The following is a 24,308-nucleotide window of genomic DNA, read 5'->3' as shown; positions in this document are numbered from 1 at the left end:
ACATGCATCAGATGGACAATAACCAATGCATACGTAAAAATGTGAAAAAAAAAAGAAGAGAAAAAAACAAATGCAAACGTACACCAGGTTGGATATGGAACTCGTAATGATTTGCTTTGATCAAAACACCACAGTCAATATGGCAATGGGGGAGAAAAAAAAAAAAAAAAAAAAGCAAACAAATGTACCAGCACAGCAAAGCAACACACACTCTTCCTTCCCTTCCTCTACACCCCCTGAAAGAAATGTCATACCATATTGCACGCTTCATGTTCAAACATCTAGTTCACCACCACACAAAAAGACATCTCTTGACACTTTCATCAATAAAAGACATCTCTTGACACTTTCATCAATAAAAGACATCTCTTGACACTTTCACAAAAAACGTCTTTTGACACTTTCACAGAAGCTATCTTTTGACATTTTCAACGGTCTTCTTTTGAGGGCTGCGTTTCAAATCCCACCCAGGTATCTTACAAAAAAAAAAGAAAAAAAAGAAGATATCTTGTTTTCTAGGACTTTCACAAAAGACGTCTTTTGACACTTTCACAAAAGATGTCTTTTGACACCTTCAAAAGCTTTCTTTTGAGGGCTGCATTGTAAACCCTGCCCAGATATTTTACAAAACATGTCCTCTTTTCTTTGACTTTCACAGAAGACATTTTTTGACACTTTCACAAAAGAAATCTTTTGATACTTTCACAAAAGATGCCTTTTGATACTTTCAACAGCTTTCTTCAGAGGGATGCGTCTCAAACCCTAACCAAGCATTTCATTTTTAGAAAAGTCCTCCTTTCTTGGACAGTCACGTTCCCTATCCTGCACACACCATTCTTTAGACAGCCTTGCGAGCAGGATTCTCTGGACAGCTTTATATCAAAGCCAGCAAGCGCTGGTCTTTGAATGGATGGCCTTGTTCCAAAGCCTGTGTGTGCAATTATCTGTACAGTATGTATCAAACTTTTGATAACCTTATTCCAAACTAAGTCATTATTAGTCATTCGGATGAGACGATAAACCAAGGTCCTGTGTGCAGCACGCACCTAGCGCACATAAAAGAACCCACAGCAACAAAAGGGTTGTTCCTGGCAAAATTCTGTAGAAAAATCCACTTTGATAGGAAAAACAAATAAAACTGCATGCAGGAAAAAATACAAAAAAAAAAAAAAAAGGGTGGCGCTGTAGTGAAGCGAGGTGCTCTCCCTGGGGAGAGCAGCCCGAATTTCACACAGAGAAATCTGTTGTGATAAAAAGAAATACAAACACAAATACAAACATGCAGGCACCAATCTTTGGACAGTGATGGACGCACTGATCTTTGGAAAACCTTGTTCAAAGCCTGCATGTACCGTTCTTTGGACAGAGAAATAAGCATGAATCTTCAGATGGCATCATTCCATACATTCAGGCACTGCTCTCTGTAAAGCAAAGCATGCATAAATCTTTAGAAAATGCTATTCCAAACGTGCAGGCATCGATCTTTGGATAACCTTATCCCCCCAAAAATAGCAAATACTGTTGTTTGGGTATGGAAGCATGCACAAAAGTTAGATAACCATACCCCAGTTTCAGTTTCAGTTTCAGTAGCTCAAGGAGGCGTCACTGCGTTCGGACAAATCCATATACGCTACACCACATCTGCCAAGCAGATGCCTGACCAGCGGCATAAACCAACGCACTTAGTCAGGCCTTGAGAAAAAAAAAAAAGAAAAAAAAAGGAGTAAATAAATAATAGATAAATACAAAAAAAAAGAACTACTACTACTAATAATAATATGTATAAGGCGCAAAAACTTGATGAAGTGAACTGTAAGTGTACACAAAAAATTTATTAAAAAAATTAAACTAAATTAAAATTAAAATTAAAAAAACAAAAAAACACATGCAGGAACAGATCTTTTCGGATAACCTTGTTCCAAAGCCTGCACTGACTGTTTCTTTTTGACAGTGATACATGCATCAGTCTCCACCAGACAGCTCCTTACTTGTTCCAAACCGTGCAGAGAACATTCTTCGGATATCCCTACTCCAAACCTTTCCATGCAATGGTTGTGCGGGGTGGGGGGGTGGGTGGTGGAAACAACAAACATGTCACTCAATTTCACCTTCCTTCCTCAACCGCAAACCCTGTCACTCTTTTGGTTTTGAAAATAGCACCACTTTTTTTTTTTTTATCTACTGCGTCGTGCTCAAAGCTGTCGACTTACTGCGTCACCACCAGCACCCTGTCACACTGGGGGAAGAAAGAAAAAAAAAAAAAAAAAAAAAAATCAGCTGCTCTTTCGGTAACGTCACTCTCTGGACGGGCCGACCATTCAGCCCCGTGTCTAACACTATCACTGTTCTCATCAACTTTGTTCACACCGTTTCCTCCTCCCCTCTGAGATAACACCATACTTTCTGACGAGAACCAGGTAACTCAGAAATGATTCAGTTTTTTCATTGCCATGATGAAAAACAAACAAACAAACAAAAAAACCACCCCAAAACCTCTCAACCCCTCTTAACAATCCACCGTTTGTTTGATTGCTTGGCTCGTATCATACCCTGACTCTCTTTTTTTCCATGGAACATAAATGCGACTGTCTACCAAGAAATGAGTCGCATGCCACCTTAGATTGCTTAGCACACAACAACTACTACTACTACTACAACAAAACAGCAACAACAAAAAGGGTCAGCAGATGTTAGTGATCAAGCTTTGGGTTGGGATGGATTCCGGTTCTCAGTCACTTTTCTATAAACCATTTTTTTGTGGGGAATGCACACTAGGCAGACAAAATCACCAAAAAAAAAAAAAAAAATGTCTCTGAAACAATCGTGGATGAAACAAACTCTCTGTGGCTACAAATGGAATCTTTACACCAAGTTTTCTGACAGCAGTTTGTGGAAAGAGTTTGGCCTTCATCAGACTGTGGCTCTAGCACCGTGGCTCTGACGTGAAAGCCATTTTCACATTTGCCATGAGCATTAAAAGAACTTCTATTAAGGCATGAAAAGACTTCAATAAAGGAAATCTTTAAAGGAATTGAAATGAAAATAAAACATGAAAATGTGATATTCAGCTCATTTTGTGGTAGAAGGTCACAACTGATAATTACTCTGTGCGATTCTCCTAACAATCAAAACGTGACATTCAACTCGTTTTGTGGCAAGAGAAGCTCACAAATGATACGTACTCTGTGTGGTTCTGCTTACAGAGATCAAAAGGTGACATTCAGCTCATTTTGTGGTGGAAGGGTCGTACGAATAGTGAAGACATTTCAGCGCTGTTCCCAAATTGCACTTCAGTTTTTGATAACAATCAACAGACCATACTCGGCGCCATTCTTTCAAACATAACGAAGAAACAACCCAGAGAGAAAAAAAAAAGATACTCTCACCCCAATCCACCCCTCTCAAACCACAACAAGTCTCCATGGAAGACCGATGAATAATCATTACTCTAACTTCCGTCATCTTCTTCAGTGCTTATGCACACTGTATAACAAAATACGCACAGCTTTAAGATAGACCCTTCAATATTTTTTGCTGTTATTAATTTTCCATGATCTAAAAAAGAAGAAGGAAATAATTGGTATTCCCACAAACTCTGGCTTACAGGAAAAGTAAAACTTCACCTTCATATCCACATTCTGTAAGCTACGCTGATGACCTGTTTAAAAAAAAAAACAATCTTTAAAGCAAACTGATGACTCCTGTTTTCTGACAGAAGGTGGTTTATTATTATTTGAAAAGAGGTTCATGTGGGGACTTACAATAAACAACCAACTGGACTATTTAACACATAACTAGCTAACTTTAATAAAGAACAGTTTGAAATATATAACCTTTTGCAAAAAATGTTAACATTTGAAATGGGTAACATGTGTTCCATAATAGTTGTCACTGCTGTTGAGGCACACACTGATTATCTACCTTTCGTAATGAGTATTTATGTATTTGCTCTAAGTTTGTTCTTTTCTTGAGGAAGGAGGAGGAAGATGGGCGAGTCAAGATCTACGCTCATCTTGACTGAGGAAAGAACGAGCCCAAAGCACCATACAAATGTTCCTAACCTTACATACACATTCAGGCACATAATGCCCGTTCAGGCATGAATACACAATCATACTCTCTCTCACACACATACACTCCAATATTCATGTACACACACATATACACACACACACACTCACACATACACACACACTTATACACACACTCAAATATTCATGCACAGACACACACACAGATACAGACACTGCCACACACACACACATCAATACCACCACGTATACATGCATATGAACATACACAAACACCTACACGCACCAATACCAACACAGGCAATACATCACCCATACACACCACTACTGCATGGCACGAGAAAGGAGGAAGGAAAAAAAAGCAGCTCAGCTATATACAACTGCTGACTGAATTCCGCTAATCCTCTTAACCATTTCCAAATTCTTTCCAAAATTCCTCTTCCCTATTCCTCCTCTACCCTAAAAACCGCAAATCTCAAAGTTCCTCCATATCTTCTGTCAACCAAGCGTCAAAGAAAAAAACAACCTAAAAACATCACAATTACCAGGGAAAAATTCTGGCATAATATGTCACAGGAGACATTTCCACATCTAAATCAACGAACCTTATGGTGACAACGTGTACAAGAATCTATTAACATTACTGCGAAGACTTACAAACTTTTTCTAGTCGAAAAAAAAAAGTTTGGTCTGCACTTTTCAAAAAGTGTATTTCTTCTTTTTTTCTTTCTTTCTTTCTTTCTTTCTTTTGCGTTCGACAGCTACGCAGTCAGGGTCGAAGTCCGAGGGATGCCACAAACTCGGACGTCCGGCAAAGATCGGCTACCGTCCCCCAGAGCTTGGTGTTGAGGTCTGCACCCCCAGGCCAGGACTGCTGCCGCATCTTCTCATACAGGGGGCAGTCTTGGAGAATATGGGATGGGATCTGGTCAGCCTGGCCGCAATCACATGGGGATGTGGCTGCCACTCCAATCCTCTTCAGTTTTTTGGGTTTTTTTTTTTTTTCAAATGGAGATGATAAATGGAGATGATTTTGCTTAATGTACAAGCAGTCGAGCCTGTTGCTGTCATTTTGCTTAGCTTATATCACAGGTTGACATAAGCTTACAGTTGGGCCAACAGCAAAGTGAGAGCGGTATGATCAATGGTTTCTCCACTCCAATGGGAAGTCATTTACAGCTGAGTCTTTTGTGAAGAACTACGACTCTCGAACTAGGAGGCAAGACTGCACTGGCTCTTAGTGCTGCAGCCTGGGGGGTTGAGGTGGGGAGGGGAGGGGGTGGGGGGGGGGGTCTAAGTGAATTTTGGGAAGCAACCCAGCGCCGACTGTCCTGAAACCCTCCTGGCTAAGAGAGTGAGGACGTAACTTGGGGGGCAAGACACTCCCCATCATAGTAAAATTCTAGCCCAGATGGTCAGGACAGCAGATGGCTCCCTCTACTGTTCTGATGTTCATAGTCAAGACATGAGTGACTATCATACAAAAACAAGCAGCTACAACAAGCATTACGGGTATACTTTGAGCAGTGAACACAGATGTTTTACAGGTGAGGGGACAAAAAAAAAAAAGAAGATAAAATACTGATATGAGAAAAAAAAAAAAAAAAAAAAAGACACTCACAAAGAAAACCAACCTTCTGTCAACAGCGAGACACCAAAAATTCACACAGAGCAATGTGCCCTTTCTCAGCTGACAAACCATTCTGAACAGGATGACAATTTATAAAGTGTTATTACTCAACACCGATAAACAAAACGGTCCCGCATACATTTGGTTCTGATAGTCATATATATATATATATATATATATATAATATATATACCTAACCACACGGCATGGATCTTGGTCAGAGACACAGTCCCCACTTACACCTCGTTTACACACACACACACACACACACACATATATATATATATATATATATATACATATATATATATATATATATATATTTATACACATATATATATATATGTATATGTATCCATCCCACCCACACAGACAGACATTTCTAAAAGTACTGGCATCAAGAACACAGGGAAGATCAGACAAAATGAGCACATCTTTGGCCCACTACACAGAATAGACAAAAAAAAAAAAAAAAAAAAAAAAAAACCAACGTAAGTACACTCCACAATAGTACACAGCCGATGACGTATGCCGTCACCAGAATACTTGGACAGCAATGCCTTTCTTTCTTCTTCTCTGTCACTGTCCCTATCACTACTAGAATACTGTGTGTTCCACTTCAGCAACATAAGAAACAAGAAAAGGATGGTTTTAACATCAGCCGATGTTTGTGATTGAACCGGAGTGGCAAAAGGAAGATTACCCCCATCCCCATCCGTCGACATTTCTGACGAATTGGGACAGCAAAAAGGAATATATTTACCCCCTGTCAACATCTGTGATTGGAATTGCAGACGCAAAAAGTAGATTTCATCCCCCTGTCAACCAGTCATGACGGAGTTGGGGCAGCAAAAAGAATGTTTTTTCCCCTGTCAACATTTGTGATGGAATCGTAGTGGGAAAAAAACCAAACAGATTTCATTCCCCTGTCAACCGTCATGATGGAGTTAGGGCAGCAAAAGGATTTTTTTTTCCCCTGTCAACATTTGTGATGGAATCGTAGTGGGAAAAAAAACAAACAGATTTCACTCCCCTGTCAACAGTCATGATGGAGTTTGGGCAGCAACAGGATTTTTTTTTCCCCTGTCAACATTTATGATGGAATTGTAGTGGAAAAAAGAAGAAGATTTAATTCCCCTGTCAACCGTCATGATGGAGTTAGGGCAGCAAAAGGATTTTTTTTTCCCCTGTCAACATTTATGATGGAATTGTAGTGGAAAAAAAAAGAAGATTTAATTCCCCTGTCAACAGTCATGATGGAGTTAGGGCAGCAAAAGGATTTTTTTTCCCCTGTCAACATTTGTGATGGAATCGTAGTGGAGAAAGAAAAAAACAAACAACAGATTTCACTCCCCTGTCAACAGTCATGATGGAGTTAGGGCAGCAAAAGGATTTTTTTTCCCCTGTCAACATTTGTGATGGAATTGTAGTGGAAAAAAAAAACACCAAAAAAATTTCACTCCCCTGCCAACAGTCATGATGGAGCAGCAACAGGAATTTTTTTTTTTTTTCCCCCTGTCGACATTGATGACAGAATTCCAGTGGCAAAAGGAATATCGCTTTCCCCTGTCAAACATTAAGCCAGAATTGGAGCAGCAAAACGACGAATTCCCCTGTCAACATCTGTGACACAATTCCAGTTGCAAAACGAACATTTTTTCCCCCTGTCAAACTCAGTGATCGAATTGGAGCACAGAGAATTAAAAAAAAATATATAAAAAAATAAAAGAGTAAGGTATGTGGAACGCTGGGAGTTGGCATTGAAGCAGCAATAGGAAGACTTCTCCCGGACCTGATCAATTTGCGTGACAGAACTGGAACAAAGAAGGAGGTGGGGGAAAAAAAGGGTGGGTCGGTGGGTCGGTGGGTGGGTAGGTGGGAGCGAGGCTGGGGGTGCAGTGGCAGTGGCGGTGGTGGTTTCCGATCCGTCCGTCCGTCCGTTATTCGGTGAAGTGGCACTGGATGTAGGAGGAGGGCACGAAGCCCTCGGTGCCGTCAGACTTCCTCACCCGCGTCCAGCCGTCGCCCTGGTCCCCCTCCAGGATCTCCATCTCTTCGTTCTCCCCCATGGACACCGACTCCTCGTTCATGGCTAGACAAAAAAAAAAAAAAAAAAAAAAAAAAAAAAAATCAATATATCTTATTTTCATTTTCTCAATTTGACACCGATTCCTTTTCACTGAAAAAAAAAAAAAAAAATCAAGATATTTACATTTTATCAATTTGACACTGAATCCTTGTTCACCACATTCTAAACAAAAAACACCAACAAAAACCAAAACAAAAAAAAGTATTAAAAAAAAAAAAGGTATCAATATATTTTATTTTCAATTTATCAATTTGACATCGATTCCTTGTACATCGCAACAAAAGAAAAAAAAGAAAAAAGAAGAAAAAGGTATCAATATAACTTATTTTCATTTCATCAATCTGACATCGATTCCTTGTTCATCTCTTTAAAGAAAACAAAAAAGTTTTTCATTTCATCAATTTGTTGTTAAACAAGCCGCATGCAACAAAACAGGCCAAACAAACACGCTCAAAAGCCAACAAGGAGGAGTTTCAATTATACTTCCTATCTAGTGATGAATTTTACCTACATACTTCGTTTTGGAAGCCATGTGTGCATAACAAACAGCAAAGAGTGGTAACTCTCTCCATTACACAAGGTACACAACTTCAAGTCAGTGATGCTTACGCTACCGATTCAGCTAGCACACAGGTAAATAAAAGGTACATTGGAACAAACCCAGACACTTCCTCATAAAAGAGAGAGTTACCACTCTTTGCTGTTTGTTAATCATATCGTCTCCTGGCCTCATTATCTGTATAATTTCCATGTGTGCATATTAACAGCGACGAACAACAATTTGGTGTCATACCCTGTACCACGATTATCAAACTGAATGCAAATTACGTCTGTCGGTTCACCCTGCTTTGCCAAACTTTATACAGCTGACAGTGAAAAGACGCTCGGCCATGTCTGGTCCGCTCTGGCCAATCAAACACCGCTAGAAGCTACAAGTTATGACTCATCAAAGAAAAAAAAAAAAAAGCCTCAGACGAGGCAGAGCATAAAGCTTGACATGATGGCATCGACAGCCTGGTCAAAAGGGAGGAGTCATCGCTCGTATCTGTTAGCGGCGTTTGACTGGCTAGAGCCCAATGGACATGTCCGGGTGTCTTTTCACTGTCAGCCAAGTGAAATTTGGCCAAGCAGGGCAAGCCAACAGGTCCAGTTTGCATCAGTTTGGCATGGTACAGGGTATGACACTAAACTGTTATTCATCACTGTTATGAACACACTGCTTCCAAAACAACGACAAAAAAAAAAGATATCAACATATTTTGTTTTCATTTCATCAGTTTGTTGTTCATCACTATTAACTACAAACTGCTTCCAAAATGAAAAAAATGAGAGAAAAAAAAAAATAGGGTACCAATTTATCTGGTTTTCATTTTATCAACTTGTTGTTTATCTGTAATATGCAGACACTGCTTCCAAAACGAAAAAAAAAAATAGAAAAAAAAAAGGTATCAATATATATTCTTTTCATTTCATCAATTTGTTGTTCATCGCCATTATGCACAATCAATTCAAGAAAAAAAAAGAGGTATCAATATTTTGTTTCCATTTGATCAATTTGATGTCTAATTGCTATTATGCACACATTACTTAAAAAACAAACAAAAAAAAACAACCAAAAAAAAACCCAAAAAAAACAACAAAACAAACAAACCAAAAAAAAAAAAAAAAAGAAAGAAAGAAAAAAAAGGTATCAATATTTTTTTTCACATTTTATCAATTTGTTGTTCATCAAAACCATGTACAACTGTTTCAGAAACAAAAGAAAAGAATCTTTTTTTTTTTTTTCATTTTATCAATTTGATAATACTTAAATAACAAAATGATACAAAAACAAAAAAAAGAAGAAAAAAAAGAAAAGAATTATTGATTTATTTGGTTCATTTCTTGATCAACTTGTAGTTCATTACTATGCAAACATGGCTCCAAATACAAAACAAAACAAAGAAAAAAAGCATCCATTTTTATTTTTCACTTTCTGATCAATCTTGTCCTTCATGGCTATGCTAACATTGCTTTGGGAAGAAGAAAAAAAAAAAAAAAAAAGCCAGAAACAAAAAAACATGTCAGTTCTGTTGTTTTTTTTTTTATTCTCTGATCAGTTTATTTTTCATGGCTATGTATACACTGCTACACCTACCCCCCCCCCCCCCCCACACACACACTCCCTTTCCTCCCCCAGCCCTTGCAAAAATAAAAGAAGAAAAAAAAAAGAAAAAAAAAGAAAATCATTCTCTGATCATTTTTGTCATTCAGTGCTCTGCACACGTTGCTTTAAAAAAAAAAAAAAAAAAAAAAAAAAATCATTCTGATTCTCTGATCGGTTTGTGGCTCACTGCAACACAACACAGATCACATGTCAATGGTCTCCCCTTCTTCCCAAGAGCGTTTGCCTAATCACAACTACACACAAAGATGTACAAAACACACACACACACACACACACACACCTACACACACACTTTACCTTCAAACGGATAGAGAGCACGACACGTTCCTATGACAACAAATTCCTTGTCACCGAGGTCAGCATCCGGAAAATCATCAAGGAACTCCTCTCCATCATCACTGCAACAAGTAAACATGATAACCGTACAAAGTGTTTCCGTTTCTTTTGGGAGGGGGTTGGGGGGCATGGGGGAGGGTGAGGGGGGCGGGAGGGGGGGGGGGGTGTCACTCCTTCCTGTCGCAGTTCGTGCCGTCTCCATGGCATCTTGATTTCCTTCCTTCTTTCTGGATGTGATTCTAAACTTATTCATTTTGCAAATCGCTCCTGGTGGAGCATAGGCCATCGACGACCCCTCGCCATCGCACTCTGTTCTGGGCTGTTCTGGCCATTCCAGTCCAGTTGGTCCCTTGCTGCTTCAGCTCTGCCTTGGTGTCTCGCCTCCAGCTGTTGCGAGGCCGGCCTCTCTTCCTCTTTTCCCTGCGGGTTCCAGGTCAGGGCTTGGCGCGTGTGATGCTGGACGCTGGCTTCCTGAGGGTGTGTCCAATCCAGCCCCACTTCCTCCGCAGTATCTGCTTGGCCACTGGTTCCTGTTCCGCTCGCTCCCACAGATCTTCGTTTCGGATCTTCTGTCATCGGATCTTGTAGATGCGCCTCAGACAGGTGTTGTAGAATGTCTGAATCTTCTGCTGCATCCTCTGTGTTGTCCGCCATGTCTCGCATCCGTACAGCAGAACTGACTTCACATTGGAGTTGAAGATGCGGAGTTTGGTTTTCATACTGAAAACTAATACGTGACCTCTTTTTACCCTGTCGTTGTATTATTCTGCAGCCATATTGTTGGGTTTTGTTGTTTATTTTTGCTGGTGTGTTCATGCTGGATACGTTTGTGTTCCCACCTAACTCTTCACACCGGTTACTGGATCTGTAACATGCTTATTTGATGTTCTGCACACACACACCCCATCGCCCCTCCCCCGCACTCCCATGTTATAATCATGCATAACCTACTGAACGCTGACAAGGATTATAGGATCTTCAGCTTGTGCATTTTATCTTTTGCATCACACACGCACACACACACACACACACAAAGGGAGTTCAGGCACTAGCTGGTCTCCACACACGCTGACCTGGGAGATCAGAAAAAAACCTCCATCCTTCATCCACCAGGATTGATGGACACAGCAGCCGAGTGGTTAAAACCTTAGACTTTCTATCTGAGGGTCTCGAATTCGAGTCCCTGTCATGGCACCTGATCGGTAAAGGGTGCAGATTTTTCCAACATCCAGTATGCAGAGTTGCAGACCTGCTAGGTGCCTGATCCCCCTTCGTGCACACACACACACACACACATGCAGAAGATCAAATACAAACGTTAAAAATCCCGTAATCCACGTCAGCGCTTGGAAGGTTATGGAAACAAGAACATACCCAGCATGCACCCCCCCACACACACAAGCATGAAATACCACCAGCACACAAAATAACCTGGAAAGCTGGCCTCGCTTCTTCTGAGTGCCGGTGCATATATACTCTGAATGTAGAGTGATGGCCTAGAGGTAACGCATCCGCCTAGGAAGCGAGAAAATCTGAGCGCGCTGGTTCGAATCACGGCTCAGCCGCTGATACTTTCTCCCCCTCCACTAGACCTTGAATGGCAAAATTCTGTAGAAAAATCCACTTTGATGGGAAAAACAAATAATACTGCATGCAGGAAAAAAAAAAAAGGGGGGGGGGGGGGGTGGCGCTGTAGTGTAGTTACGTGCTCTCCCTGGGGACAGCAGCCCCAATTTCACACAAAGAAATCTGTTGTGATAAAAAGAAATACAAATACAAATACAAAAAGTCTACGCATGTGCATCAACAAAACAGGAATAAGTTGATGACTCACATGTGGTTCACCCCTACATCATCCAGACAATATATTCATGGGCAAAAAAAAAAGGAGAAGAAGAAAAAAAAAAAAAAAAAACCAGAAGAAGAAAAAGCAAAAAAAAAGGAAAAAAAAAAACCCACCAACAACAAAAAACAACATACTACTCCCCCCATCCCCAGCACCTCCCCCTCCCCCCCATCCCCAACCCCCTTCATTATCACTGAGTGTCACAATCTCCACCTCTGTTCCCCCACTTTCTTTGTCAACATTCCCACACACACACATCACGCAAGTACTGCTCCCCTTCGATATCTACACTTGCTACAATTATTAATTTTCCCACTGGCAGAATTTAACACACGCCGAACAAATAAGACTGATTCTTATCTTGAATGAACTGATAGGATCCACTTCAAATAAAACAGTGCTGGCTTACAGAAAAGAGATCTTCTTATATACATCAAACAAAATAGAGAGAGCAAGAGGCAAAATCCATGGCTGATTCTGGGAAAACACTGAGTGTCAGATGTGACTGCTTCTTAGAAAACATGGATTTTTTTTTTTAGATGTTAACAATCATTCCTGTAACATTTTCCAGACACCCCCCTCCCAACCACCCCCCCACCCCCCATCGCCAAATCCCTCCCTCCCCCTTTTTCAATGATGTGTAATGTCTTCATAAAAGTGATGGCTAAACGGGTTTTATCGACATCAGTCATCCCACCCAGATTTGACCTTCTTTACCACTTGTGGATTGCCTAGAAAATGATCATGTTAAAAGTTTTACCACACACACACACATACACAAAACACAAAACGGTGGGTTATTACAAAGCCTCACTTTGCGTACACATGTGTGTCAAGAACGGGAGGTGCTGATCTGTACCGACGCGCTCGCAACGCAGTAATCAGCCTGCACGCTATGCATCTGTGGAAACAGAAAGGAACACAACACAGTGCAATACAACACAACACAGTGCAATACAACACAATGCAATACAAAGCAATGCAATGCAACACAATGCAATGCAATACAACACATCGATGCAATACAAAACAACAATGCAATGCAATGCAATACATACAACACAACAATACAATGTAATACAACACAATACAACACATGCAATACAACACAACATAATATAATACAACACACCAATGCGATACAACACAACCAAATACATACGACACAACAATGCAATACAACACAATGCAATACAACACAATGCAATACAAAAATGCAATACAACACAATGCAATATAATAAAACACAATGCAATGCAAAACAACAACAACACAAAGCAATGCATTACAATACAAAGCAATGCAATACAATGCAATGCAATGCTATACAATACTTTGTCCTGTGCTGTTCTGCACTACACCACAGGCTACCTGGCAATGCTGCGACAGCAAAAAGCAATACGAGGCACTGCAGTACAATGCAATGCGAATAAAATGCAATGCGTCGCTCTGCATTGCTCTGCACTATTCTGCAGGACAGCGTACCATGCTATCACATGAAAACACACACACACACACACACACAAACACCAAACCACACACACCACACCACACCACACACACACACAAACACCAAACCACACACACCACACAACACCACACACACACACACACCACACCACACATACTTCTCATGCGACTGCGGTGGCGTGCCTGGCGCTGACACTGACTGTTGCTTCGTCTAATATCACTTACAGTGAAAAGACGTTCAACTAAAGAACAAAAGAACACACAAGACACAAACACCACACACACACCAACCACTACACACACACACACACACACACATCACACCACACATACTTCTCATGCGACTGCGGCGGCGTGCCTGGTGCGGACACCGACTGCTGCTGCTGACCGCTGTCCGAGGAGTGGACGCTGTCCCCTGACGTGCTGCTGCGTCGCTTCTTCCCATCGCACGACGCCAGGTAACCCTGCACGTACAGCGCACACACACGCACACGCACACACAAAACTCTTTTCAACTGGGAGAGAATAAATCCATCTTCACAGCTGAACTCATAGCAATCCTAATGGCGTTAAATTTCATGATATCCTTTCCGAAAACTATATTTCAGATTCTATTTTGTGTTGATTCTAAAATCAGTTCTTCACGCTATTGAACTTATAAAAGAAACGGTTAGGTATAAACTCATTATTGAAATTATCCATTTGATTCACGGACTCTTATTAAGAGGCTCTCACATAACCTTTTGCTGGATTCCTTCTCATTGCGGTTTTTATTATAATGAAAAATTTGACATTTTGGCTAAAAAAGGAGCTAGAAGCTCCACGAAGGAGTTAGATTTAAATATTTCGCTTTCACTACAGGAATGTTACACCATGGTAGAAAAAGTCCAATGGTCAAAATTTCAGTTTGAAGAAAAACACACCGGTAACTCGGAGTTACATAAGAACATAAAGAAAATGTATGGTTTCATGGGAAAACATTACCATAATGATTTTCATAAGAGGCAAATCATTTCTCTAATCTGCAGATGGAAAATGAATTGTTTTAGGACAAAATATGTCAGTAATGTTTCTTGCATCTGTGGCGCTCACATAACAGCCGATCATATACCAACTTGCGATATGTTCAAGTCTCAAATCCCTGAACTGAAATCATCTTCAGTGTTGACGATCTTCAGCAGTCCATTGCTAATGTATGACTTTTTCAACTCCTTGTTAAATAGTCCAGTTGGTTCACTGTTATAGTTGTTAGTTTTTCATTAGATATATGTTATATTGTTATGGTTTTTTTGTTTATTTTTTAAACAAAACTTAAATCAATAATTTTCACACACACACACACACACTTTCACTTACTCGTATGCGTACACAGTAATTCCCCCCCACCCCCCACCCCACCCCCTCCCCCCACTCGATTTTTTTCCTTCCCTCGTCTAATATCACTTACAGTGAAAAGACGTTAAACTAAAGAACGAACGCACAAGGCACACAGGTCAGAGTTGTCAGCTCAGTATCAGTATCAGTAGCTCAAGGAGGCGTCACTGCGTTCGGACAAATCCATATACGCTACAGCACATCTGCCAAGCAGATGCATGGCCAGCAGCGGTAACCCAACACGCTTAGTCAGGCGCTGTGTCAGCTCAGCAACGCGATACTTCACACACACACACCACACACACACACACACACACACACACACACACAAACACATTACACACCACACACACAAACACACACGCACACACCAGCCCTCAACATCAAAAACCGACAGGCACTAACAACAGCCGCACTCACGACACGTAAAGCCAGCAATGAACGGAAAGTGACACGCTTTCAAGCCCCTTGACTGCCATGCCCATACCAGTTCAAAGGGCATGGTCATGTCACTGACAACGACGTCATCATCAGATAGATGGGAAATAACTCTGGACACATCTGAGATGTATCTCTCTGGACAATCTTTTTTTTTTTTTTTTTTTTTTGCTGATTGTTGTGGATATTGATCTATGACTTGAAACACCGCTTTCTCCTGCTTTTCCCCAGCATGTCAGTTCAACTTGTCACTCAGGGAGGCATCACTGCGTTCAGACAATTCCATATACGCTACACCACATCTGCCTTACCACACGCCTACAAGCACACACATCCTCATCACAAACGAATCAAACACCCTGGCAACGAACAAGGAAATGACAAACACACACACACACACTTACACACGCATCCTCTAACACACGCACACACATCCTCCCACACACAATGAAAAAAAAGACACTGAAACACACACACACACACACACACACACATCCTCACACACATAATGAAAAAAAACTACACCAAAATACACACATACACACAGATCCTCACACATACATACATACACACACACACAAACACACACACATCCTCACACACATAATGAAAAAAACTACACCAAAATACACACATACACACAGATCCTCACACATACATACATACACACACACACACACACACACACATCCTCTCTCTCTCTCACACACACACACACACACACACACACACATCCTCACACACATAATGAAAAAAACCACACCAAAATACATACACACAGATCCTCACACATACATACATACACACACACACACACATACATCCTCACACACACACACACACACAAACACACACACATCCTCACACACATAATGAAAAAAACTACACCAAAATACACACATACACACAGATCCTCACACATACATACATACACACACACACACATACATCCTCACACACACACACACACAGAGTGACACAAACACACACATATCCACACACACACATAAGACACACACACATCCTCACAAACACACACACACACACACACATGTAGCGCACATAAAAGAACCTGCAGCAACAAATGGGTTGTGCCTGGCAAAATTCTGTAGAAAAATTCACTTCAATAGGAAAAAAAAATAAAACTGCACGTAGGAAAAAAAAAGGGTGGGGAGAGCAGCCTGAATTTCACACAGAAAAATCTGTTGTGACAAAAAAGAGAAATACAACACACACAAACACACACACACACACACACATATCCTCACACTGAAACACACACACACACACATCATCATCATCATCATCATCACACCTCTTTCTCTCACACACACACACACATTGTCATCATCATCACACCTCTCTCTCTCTCACACACACACACACACACACACACATTGTCATCATCATCACACCTCTCTCTCTCTCACACACACACACACACACACAGACACACACACACACACCTCAAACTTGTGCAGCTCCTGTCGAATGGCGTCCAGCTTCTGTGCGTTCTCCTCCAGCTTCTTGTCCAGGGAGTTGGGGTCGCCCATGGCCGGGTTGTTGGTGTACACGTCCTTCAGCTTCATCATCCCCTCCCTGCACAACACAACAACGACACAGTAACAACACGTTCTTCACTCTGTGTGTGTTGGTGTACACGTCCTTCACCTTCATCATCCCCTCCCTGCACAACACAACAACGACACAGTAATAACACGTTCTTCACTCTGTGTGTTGGTGTGCACCTCCTTCACCTTCATCATCCCCTCCCTGAAAAACACAACAATGACAAAGTAATAACACGTTCTTCACTCTGTGTGTGTTGGTGTACACGTCCTTCACCTTCGACGTCCCCTCCCTGCACAACACAACACAACAACATGTCTGTCACTGCGTGTCGTGACACACAACACATCTTTCACTGTGTGAGGCGACAGACAACACATCTTTAACTGTGTGCTGGAGGATACAACATGTCTTTCAATGTGTGTCTTGACAAACAACACATCTTTAACTGTGTGGAGTGGGACATGACACATCTTTAAGCGTGTCTAGTGACACACAACACGTCTTTAACACACACACAACACACACACACCCTGTTCAGGTTTTTGTTTGTTTTTTTAAAAATAAATTTTCATTCACCTTTCAGATTGTTCTTTCGCCAACTCTTTGTTGATGGAGTCAATCTTCTGCTTCAGTTTCCTTTTCCTCTGGCTGGGCGGCAAGTCGCTGAAGTCTTCCTTCTGGTCCTCTGTCTGCTTGGGATAAAAAAAAAAATCAAAAATCAACATAAGATAGATAAATAAATAAATGAATAAATAAATAACGACAACAAAACACTCATCACCATCAGTGGTCAAAACAAACAACAAAACGCTACCTGCTGTCATTATAATAATTGCAGTCAATTCCCCCCTTCTTCCCCTCTACCACTCCTCCCCAACCTCCCTTCTCCCCCCCCCCCCCCAGGCTCCCCCCACCTCCCCCCAAGTTAACCCAGAAAAAAGGTTCTGTTGTTATGCATTGCTACTCATGGCCAATGCCACTCAGCCCAAGAATAAACGTTGTCGTCATATATTGTCAACTGCGGCCGAAGTAAAGAGATCTTGCTGTGTTATGTCGTGCAAATTATGGCCAATACAAGACATCTGATGGTGTTTTTAACATACTCCGCACATCTCTCTCTCTCTCTCTCTCCCTCTCTCTTTGTGTGGGTGGGTGGGTGTGAGTGTGTGACAGTGTTCCCTTCATTATATTTTTTTTTTATGATGATGATGGTCCGTTGATTAGTATTATAATTATCATTAGTAGTAGTAGCAGTAGTAGTAGTGGTAGTGGTAGTATTTACTATTGTTATTATTGTTGTGTCTTATCGTTACTGTTTTTGTTGTCACAAGGACAGATTGGAAGACTAGGCCAATGCCTAAAATCTTTATCCTTGAGTAAGAAAGTTTTTGAATCTTGAATCTCTTGAGGGCTGGATGTAAAAAAAAAATTTTTTTAAATTAAAAAAAGCAGCTGTGCTTACTCCACTACCCTCATGAATTAAAAATTTGTTTCGTTCCATTTCATTTTGTTTCATTTCCTCTCTCTCTCTCTCTCTCGTAAAATATTTCTACATGTATACACATATCTTCCACAGAATTCCTCTTGTCGTTTTGTTTTTATATGATAAAGAAAACATAAAAATCAAAACAGCGATGCAAATACCTATCAAGATGAAGATGATTTCATCATCATATCATATGATGAATTCCAAAAGGTAATAAAAAATCAAATAAAAGCCTGTCAAAAATTAAGCAAATAATGAACAAAAATGTCTTTGACATATCAAGTAGATAAACCATGGAGAGAAAAAAAACAACCCACAAAACACTGACTGAGCTATCTTTGAAGAAAAGATTTTTTTTTTTCTAGAGAGAGCAGAAGTTTTATACAGCTTTAAGAAATCTGAAACGTATAACTTGACAATATATCTCCTTTTTTCTTCTTTTATTTATTTATTTATTTTTTTTTTAAAAGCAACAGTGACTGTGCAACCTTATAAATTACGCAGGCGCTCTGCCGAAATATCATCCTCAAACAAAATGCCAAAAACATCAAAAGCAAACAATTTCAGTAAACCAAAGGAACACGTGCACCACAATCCGTCTGTTATTTTTTTCACGACTAAAAGCCAATGAACAAAAGACACAAATATATAAAGCTTAACACAGTGTTTCTGCACAAGAATGCTTTTGTTGTTGTTGTTGTTGTTGTTGTTGTTGTTGTTTTCTTCTCATTTTGCCTTTTTTTTCTCTCTCTCTTTTTTTTTTTTTTTTAAAGAAAAGAGGTTAACACACACACTCTCTCTCTCTCTCTCATAATCCCTCACATGCGTGTGGAGTGCATTTTTCCAGCCCAGTGTTTTTTGTTTTGTGGGGTTTTTTTGTTGTTGTTGTTTCTCTCATCCAGTATCACTAATAGTGAACACACACACACACACACACACACACACACACACACTAAACAGGGCAACTGTATCCAATACTGAAATTCACACACACACACACACACACACGCACACACTAAACAGGGCAACTGTATCCAATACTGAAATTCACACACACACACACACACACACACGCACGCACGCACGCACACTAAACAGGGCAACTGTATCCAACATACACACACACACACACACACACACACACACGCACGCACGCACACTAAACAGGGCAACTGTATCCAACACTGAAATTCACACACACACACGCACACACACACACACACACACACACACACACACACGCACGCACGCATGCACACACTAAACAGGGCAACTGTATCCAATACTGAAATTCACGCACACACACACACACACACGCACACACTAAACAGGGCAACTGTATCCAACACACACACACACACACACACACACACACACACACACTAAACAGGGCAACTGTATCCAATACTGGAATTCATAAAGACATAAAAACAGCCACAACAACAACAGCAACGACAGTCAAATTCTCCGTGTCTTTTTCCATAAGCAGATTAAACAATGGACATCAAAATATCATTACAACACCTGCAACAATAATGATAACAGTAATCAACAACAACAACAATCCAATTCTCTCTCTTCTTTTTTTCTGTACGCAGATTTAACAGTAGACGTCAAAACACAACAACAACACCCGCTACAATAACAACAACATAATCAACAGTCATCAGTCATTCGGATGAGACGATAAGCCGAGGTCCCGTGTGCAGCATGCACTTAGTGCACGTAAAAGAACCCACGGCAACAAAAGGTTTGTTCCTGGCAAAATTCTGCAGAAAAATCCACTGCGATAGGAAAAACAAATAAAACTGCAAACAGGAAAAAATACAAAAAAAGGGGTGGCGCTGTAGTGTAGCGACACGCTCTCCCTGGGGAGAGCAGCCCGAATTTCAAACAGAGAAATCTGTTGTGATAAAAAGAAATACAAATACAAAATACAAAACAACAACAACAATCCAATTCTTTCTTCCTTTTTCAGCAAGCAGACTAAACAACAGATATATGGGGAAAAAAAAAAAAAAAAAAAAAAAATCACAATACCTACAACAACAACAACACAACAACAAAATTCTCTTCCTTTACCACAAGCAGACTGACTGAATGAAACGAAAACTATATATGAAAAAAAAAGAACAATCACAATACCTACAACAAACAACACAACAACAAAATTCTCTTCCTTTACCACAAGCAGACTGACTGAATGAAACGAAAACTATATATGAAAAAAAAAGAACAATCACAATACCTACAACAACAACAACAACAACAAAATTCTACTTCCTTTACCACAAGCAGACTGACTGAATGAAAACAAAAACTATCACTTGAGCAGCACACAGCCAAATAGGTAAAGAGCTGGGACTATCAAGCTGATGATCCTGGGTTCAACCCCCCCTCCCCACCCCCCCCCAGACCCCCTCACAGCACCCAGGTGGAGATCCTTCTGTCCCCTGTCCCCAAGCCCAAAAGATGGGCAGCCCTGCTTGTGCCAGAACCCCCTTCATTTGTGTATTTGTATTTGTATTTCTTTTTATCACAACAGATTTCTCCATGTGAAATTCGGGCTGCTCTCCCCAGGGAGAGCGCGTCGCTACACTACAGCGCCACCCATTTTTTTGGTATTTTTTCCTGCGTGCAGTTTTATTTGTTTTTCCTATCGAAGTGGATTTTTCTACAGAATTTTACCAGGAACAACACTTTTGTTGCCGTGGGTTCTTTTACGTGCGCTAGGTGCATGCTGCACACGGGACCTCGGTTTATCGTCTCATCCGAATGACTAGCATGCTGAAGATCAAATACACACGTTAAAGATCCTTGTAAATCCATGTCGGCATTCAGCGGATAATGGAAACGAGAGAAAACATCCAGCAGGCAAAGCCCCTGAAAGCGTAATATGGCTGCCTACACTGCTGGGTTAAAAACCAGTCACTTGTAGATCTATATAAGTGAACAGAGGGTGTTGCAGCCCATTAACCACAAGATGAAGACTTAATCACTAAAACATCCAACATAGAAAATCTCTCCAGGGTTTTGTTGTTGTTGTTGTTGTTGTTTGTTTGTTTTGTTGTTTTTTCTTTCAGTAGGAATGACAACAGTAACAACCATAATGAACAAGCAATGCAAATGATACTGACTATCAGCTAACCACATGTATCAACAACAACAGCAACAACCATAATGAACAAAGCAATGCAAATGATACTGACAATCACCTAACCACATGTATCAACAACAACAGCAACAACCATAATGAACAAGCAATGCAAATGATACTGACAATCAGCTAACCACATGTATCAACAACAACAGCAACAACCATAATGAACAAGCAATGCAAATGATACTGACAATCAGCCAACCACATGTATATCAACAACAACAGCAACAAGAAAAGACAACTCAGGACAACAAGATCAACAGAATCAATACAAAAAGAAACACACAAACAACAGTGAGTTTATATACAGACATTAAAACCCTGAAGGGCCAAAGTCTGAACAGTCTTTAAGAACAGTGATCGAACAAGGAGTAAGGATCAAATTAAATGACGACAATAACGACAACGTCAAGGACCACACTGGTTTACCTACCCGACAGTGTTGCTTCAAGTTATGGACCAACACAGAACATTCCGATCATTATCATAACGCTTACATGGTCGTAGCACATGCACACACGCACTCACGCACACACACATATGCACACGCACATTTGTTTAACCATGTTCGCACATATATCACAAACACATATAATCACAAAAAAATGTACATGTATAATAAGAATCAACATAGAAAGGTCCTGCTTGCACTGTGTCTATATATACACATTAAACACAAGACCACCCTTAGAACGTGCACATGCTTTTTATCCGTTCCAAAAAAAGTATTGTACAGAATAATTACAAAACACCTTAAACACACAGAAGGGAAACCTTATATCAAGAGGATGACCTTAAGTAAAACAAATCATGTAGTGATCAAATCAGTTTGCTGAGCACCAAAGCAGAGCAGGCAATTGTAGCCATTCACTGTCCATAAGTTTCATAGACTTTGAAAAGGCATTTGATAAGCCAGACAATGAAACACAGTTGAAATTTCTAGGTCACATCAGCATATTCCCTGAAGTTTGTCAGCCTCATAGCGAACACCAATGGCAATCACATTTATTCAAGTGGAAATGTTAGAAAATATTTCAGTGTTACTACAGGCATGAGACATGGCTGTCTTTCATTCCCCACTTTTTTGTCTATAACAGACCATAATCATGAAAAGAACAGACAAAACAAGACATTCAGAGGATCCTTAGAAAGCAATTAAATCACCTGGATTTTGCATATGATGAGTGAATAATCATCAACAAACTATAAAAGTTACATTAAGGAAAACATCGAAATCAAAAGAAATCAAACTGAGGTCTCAGCTAAAGTACTGCAACATGAAATCTGTTCAGCGCAATGCATTTTATGCATGTATAGCCATTGTCAACACTTTCAAATAATGACTGTCTCCTCTGGATTCTTCAACTTAAGTGGTCAGACAAAGCCTTCAACGACAACTTAATGCTAAGAACAGTTAAGAAAAAGACACAAATCATGTACCCTTCTGTGTAAGACAGCATTCTGTGTACACGTGGTTAAACATTCTGTCTTCTTTTCTATTACTTTCATCCCTCTGAATCAGAGTACATTTATCATCATCATCATCCATATGACATTTATCATCATCATCATCAATATCATTCGCTTCAAGTTCATCCAACATGCCATCTGATGTACACATCAGCTCAAAATGGACACACAGGGGCAGATTAAGAAGAAGGGGTTTAAAGACATGAGGGGAGGTATGCGTGGGGGGGGGGGGGGGGGAGTTGAGGGTTGAGGTGGAGAACTCACATCAAATATAGAAAAAGGCAGGAAAAGAAACGAAAAGAAATAAGGTGAGGTAAGAACTAACATCAAATAAACAACAAGGCAGGAAAAGAAACGAAAAGAAGTTTGGGGAGGGAAGAGGAGGGAGGGGGGGAGGGGGGGATTGACAACAAATTAACAAAAAGGGCAGGAAAAGAAACGAAAAGAAGTTGGGAGTGAGGTAAGAACTAACAACAAATTAACAAAAAGGACAGGAAAAGAAACGAAAAGAAGTTGGGGGTGAGGTAAGAACTAACAACAAATTAACAAAAAGGACAGGAAAAGAAACGAAAAGAAGTTGGGGATGAGGTAAGAACTAACAACAAATTAACAAAAAAGGCAGGAAAAGAAACAAAAAGAAGTTTGGGGAGGGGGGGTAGGGGGAGGGGGGGGGAGGGGGGGGGGTGACAACAAATTAACAAAAAAGGCAGGAAAAGAAACAAAAAGAAGTTTGGGGAGGGGAGAGGAGGGCGAGGGGGAGGGGGGACTGACAACGAATTAACAAAACGGCAGGAAAAGAAACGAAAAGAAGTTGGGGAGTGAGGTAAGAACTAACAACAAATTAACAAAAAAAAGGCAGGAAAAGAAACGACAAGAAGTTGGGGGAGGGGGGGGATGGGGGGGGGGGGGGGGGGTGACAACAAATTAACAAAAAAGGCAGGAAAAGAAATAGAAAAAGAAGTTGGGGAGTGAGGTAAGGACTAACAACAAATTAACAAAAAAAAGGCCCGGAAAAAGAAACAAAAAGAAATAAGGGGAGGTAGAGAACTGACATCAAAACGAACAAAACGGCAGGAAAAAGGGGTGGGAGGTGAAGACAAACACACACAAGTGTGTGGGAGGAGGAGGAGGAGGAGGAGGAGGAGGAGGAGAAGGAGGAGGAGTAGAAGGAGGAGGAGGAGGAGGAGGAGGAGGAGGAGGAGGAGGAGGAGGAGGAGGGGAGGGGTTTAGGACACAGAA

General features: G+C 40.6%; 1 protein-coding gene across 1 annotated transcript in view; it reads right to left on the bottom strand.

The window, feature by feature from the left end:
- Positions 1-7,567: 7,567 nt before the first annotated feature.
- LOC143276158 (formin-binding protein 1-like) overlaps positions 7,568-24,308 on the bottom strand; it is a 91,103-nt gene continuing 74,362 nt past the window's right edge. The window contains exons 10-14 of the mRNA XM_076580579.1: positions 17,530-17,642; positions 16,848-16,980; positions 13,903-14,033; positions 10,215-10,315; positions 7,568-7,753 (exon numbers count right to left, since the gene is read on the bottom strand). Of these exons, the coding sequence (XP_076436694.1) occupies positions 7,602-7,753; positions 10,215-10,315; positions 13,903-14,033; positions 16,848-16,980; positions 17,530-17,642 (630 nt within the window). The 3' untranslated portion in view covers positions 7,568-7,601. The remainder of the gene's footprint in view (positions 7,754-10,214; positions 10,316-13,902; positions 14,034-16,847; positions 16,981-17,529; positions 17,643-24,308) is intronic.

This window comes from Babylonia areolata, chromosome 31 (genome assembly GCF_041734735.1).
Source record: "Babylonia areolata isolate BAREFJ2019XMU chromosome 31, ASM4173473v1, whole genome shotgun sequence".
Lineage (NCBI taxonomy): Eukaryota > Metazoa > Mollusca > Gastropoda > Neogastropoda > Buccinidae > Babylonia > Babylonia areolata.
This window is presented reverse-complemented; position numbering and strand designations above follow the sequence as displayed.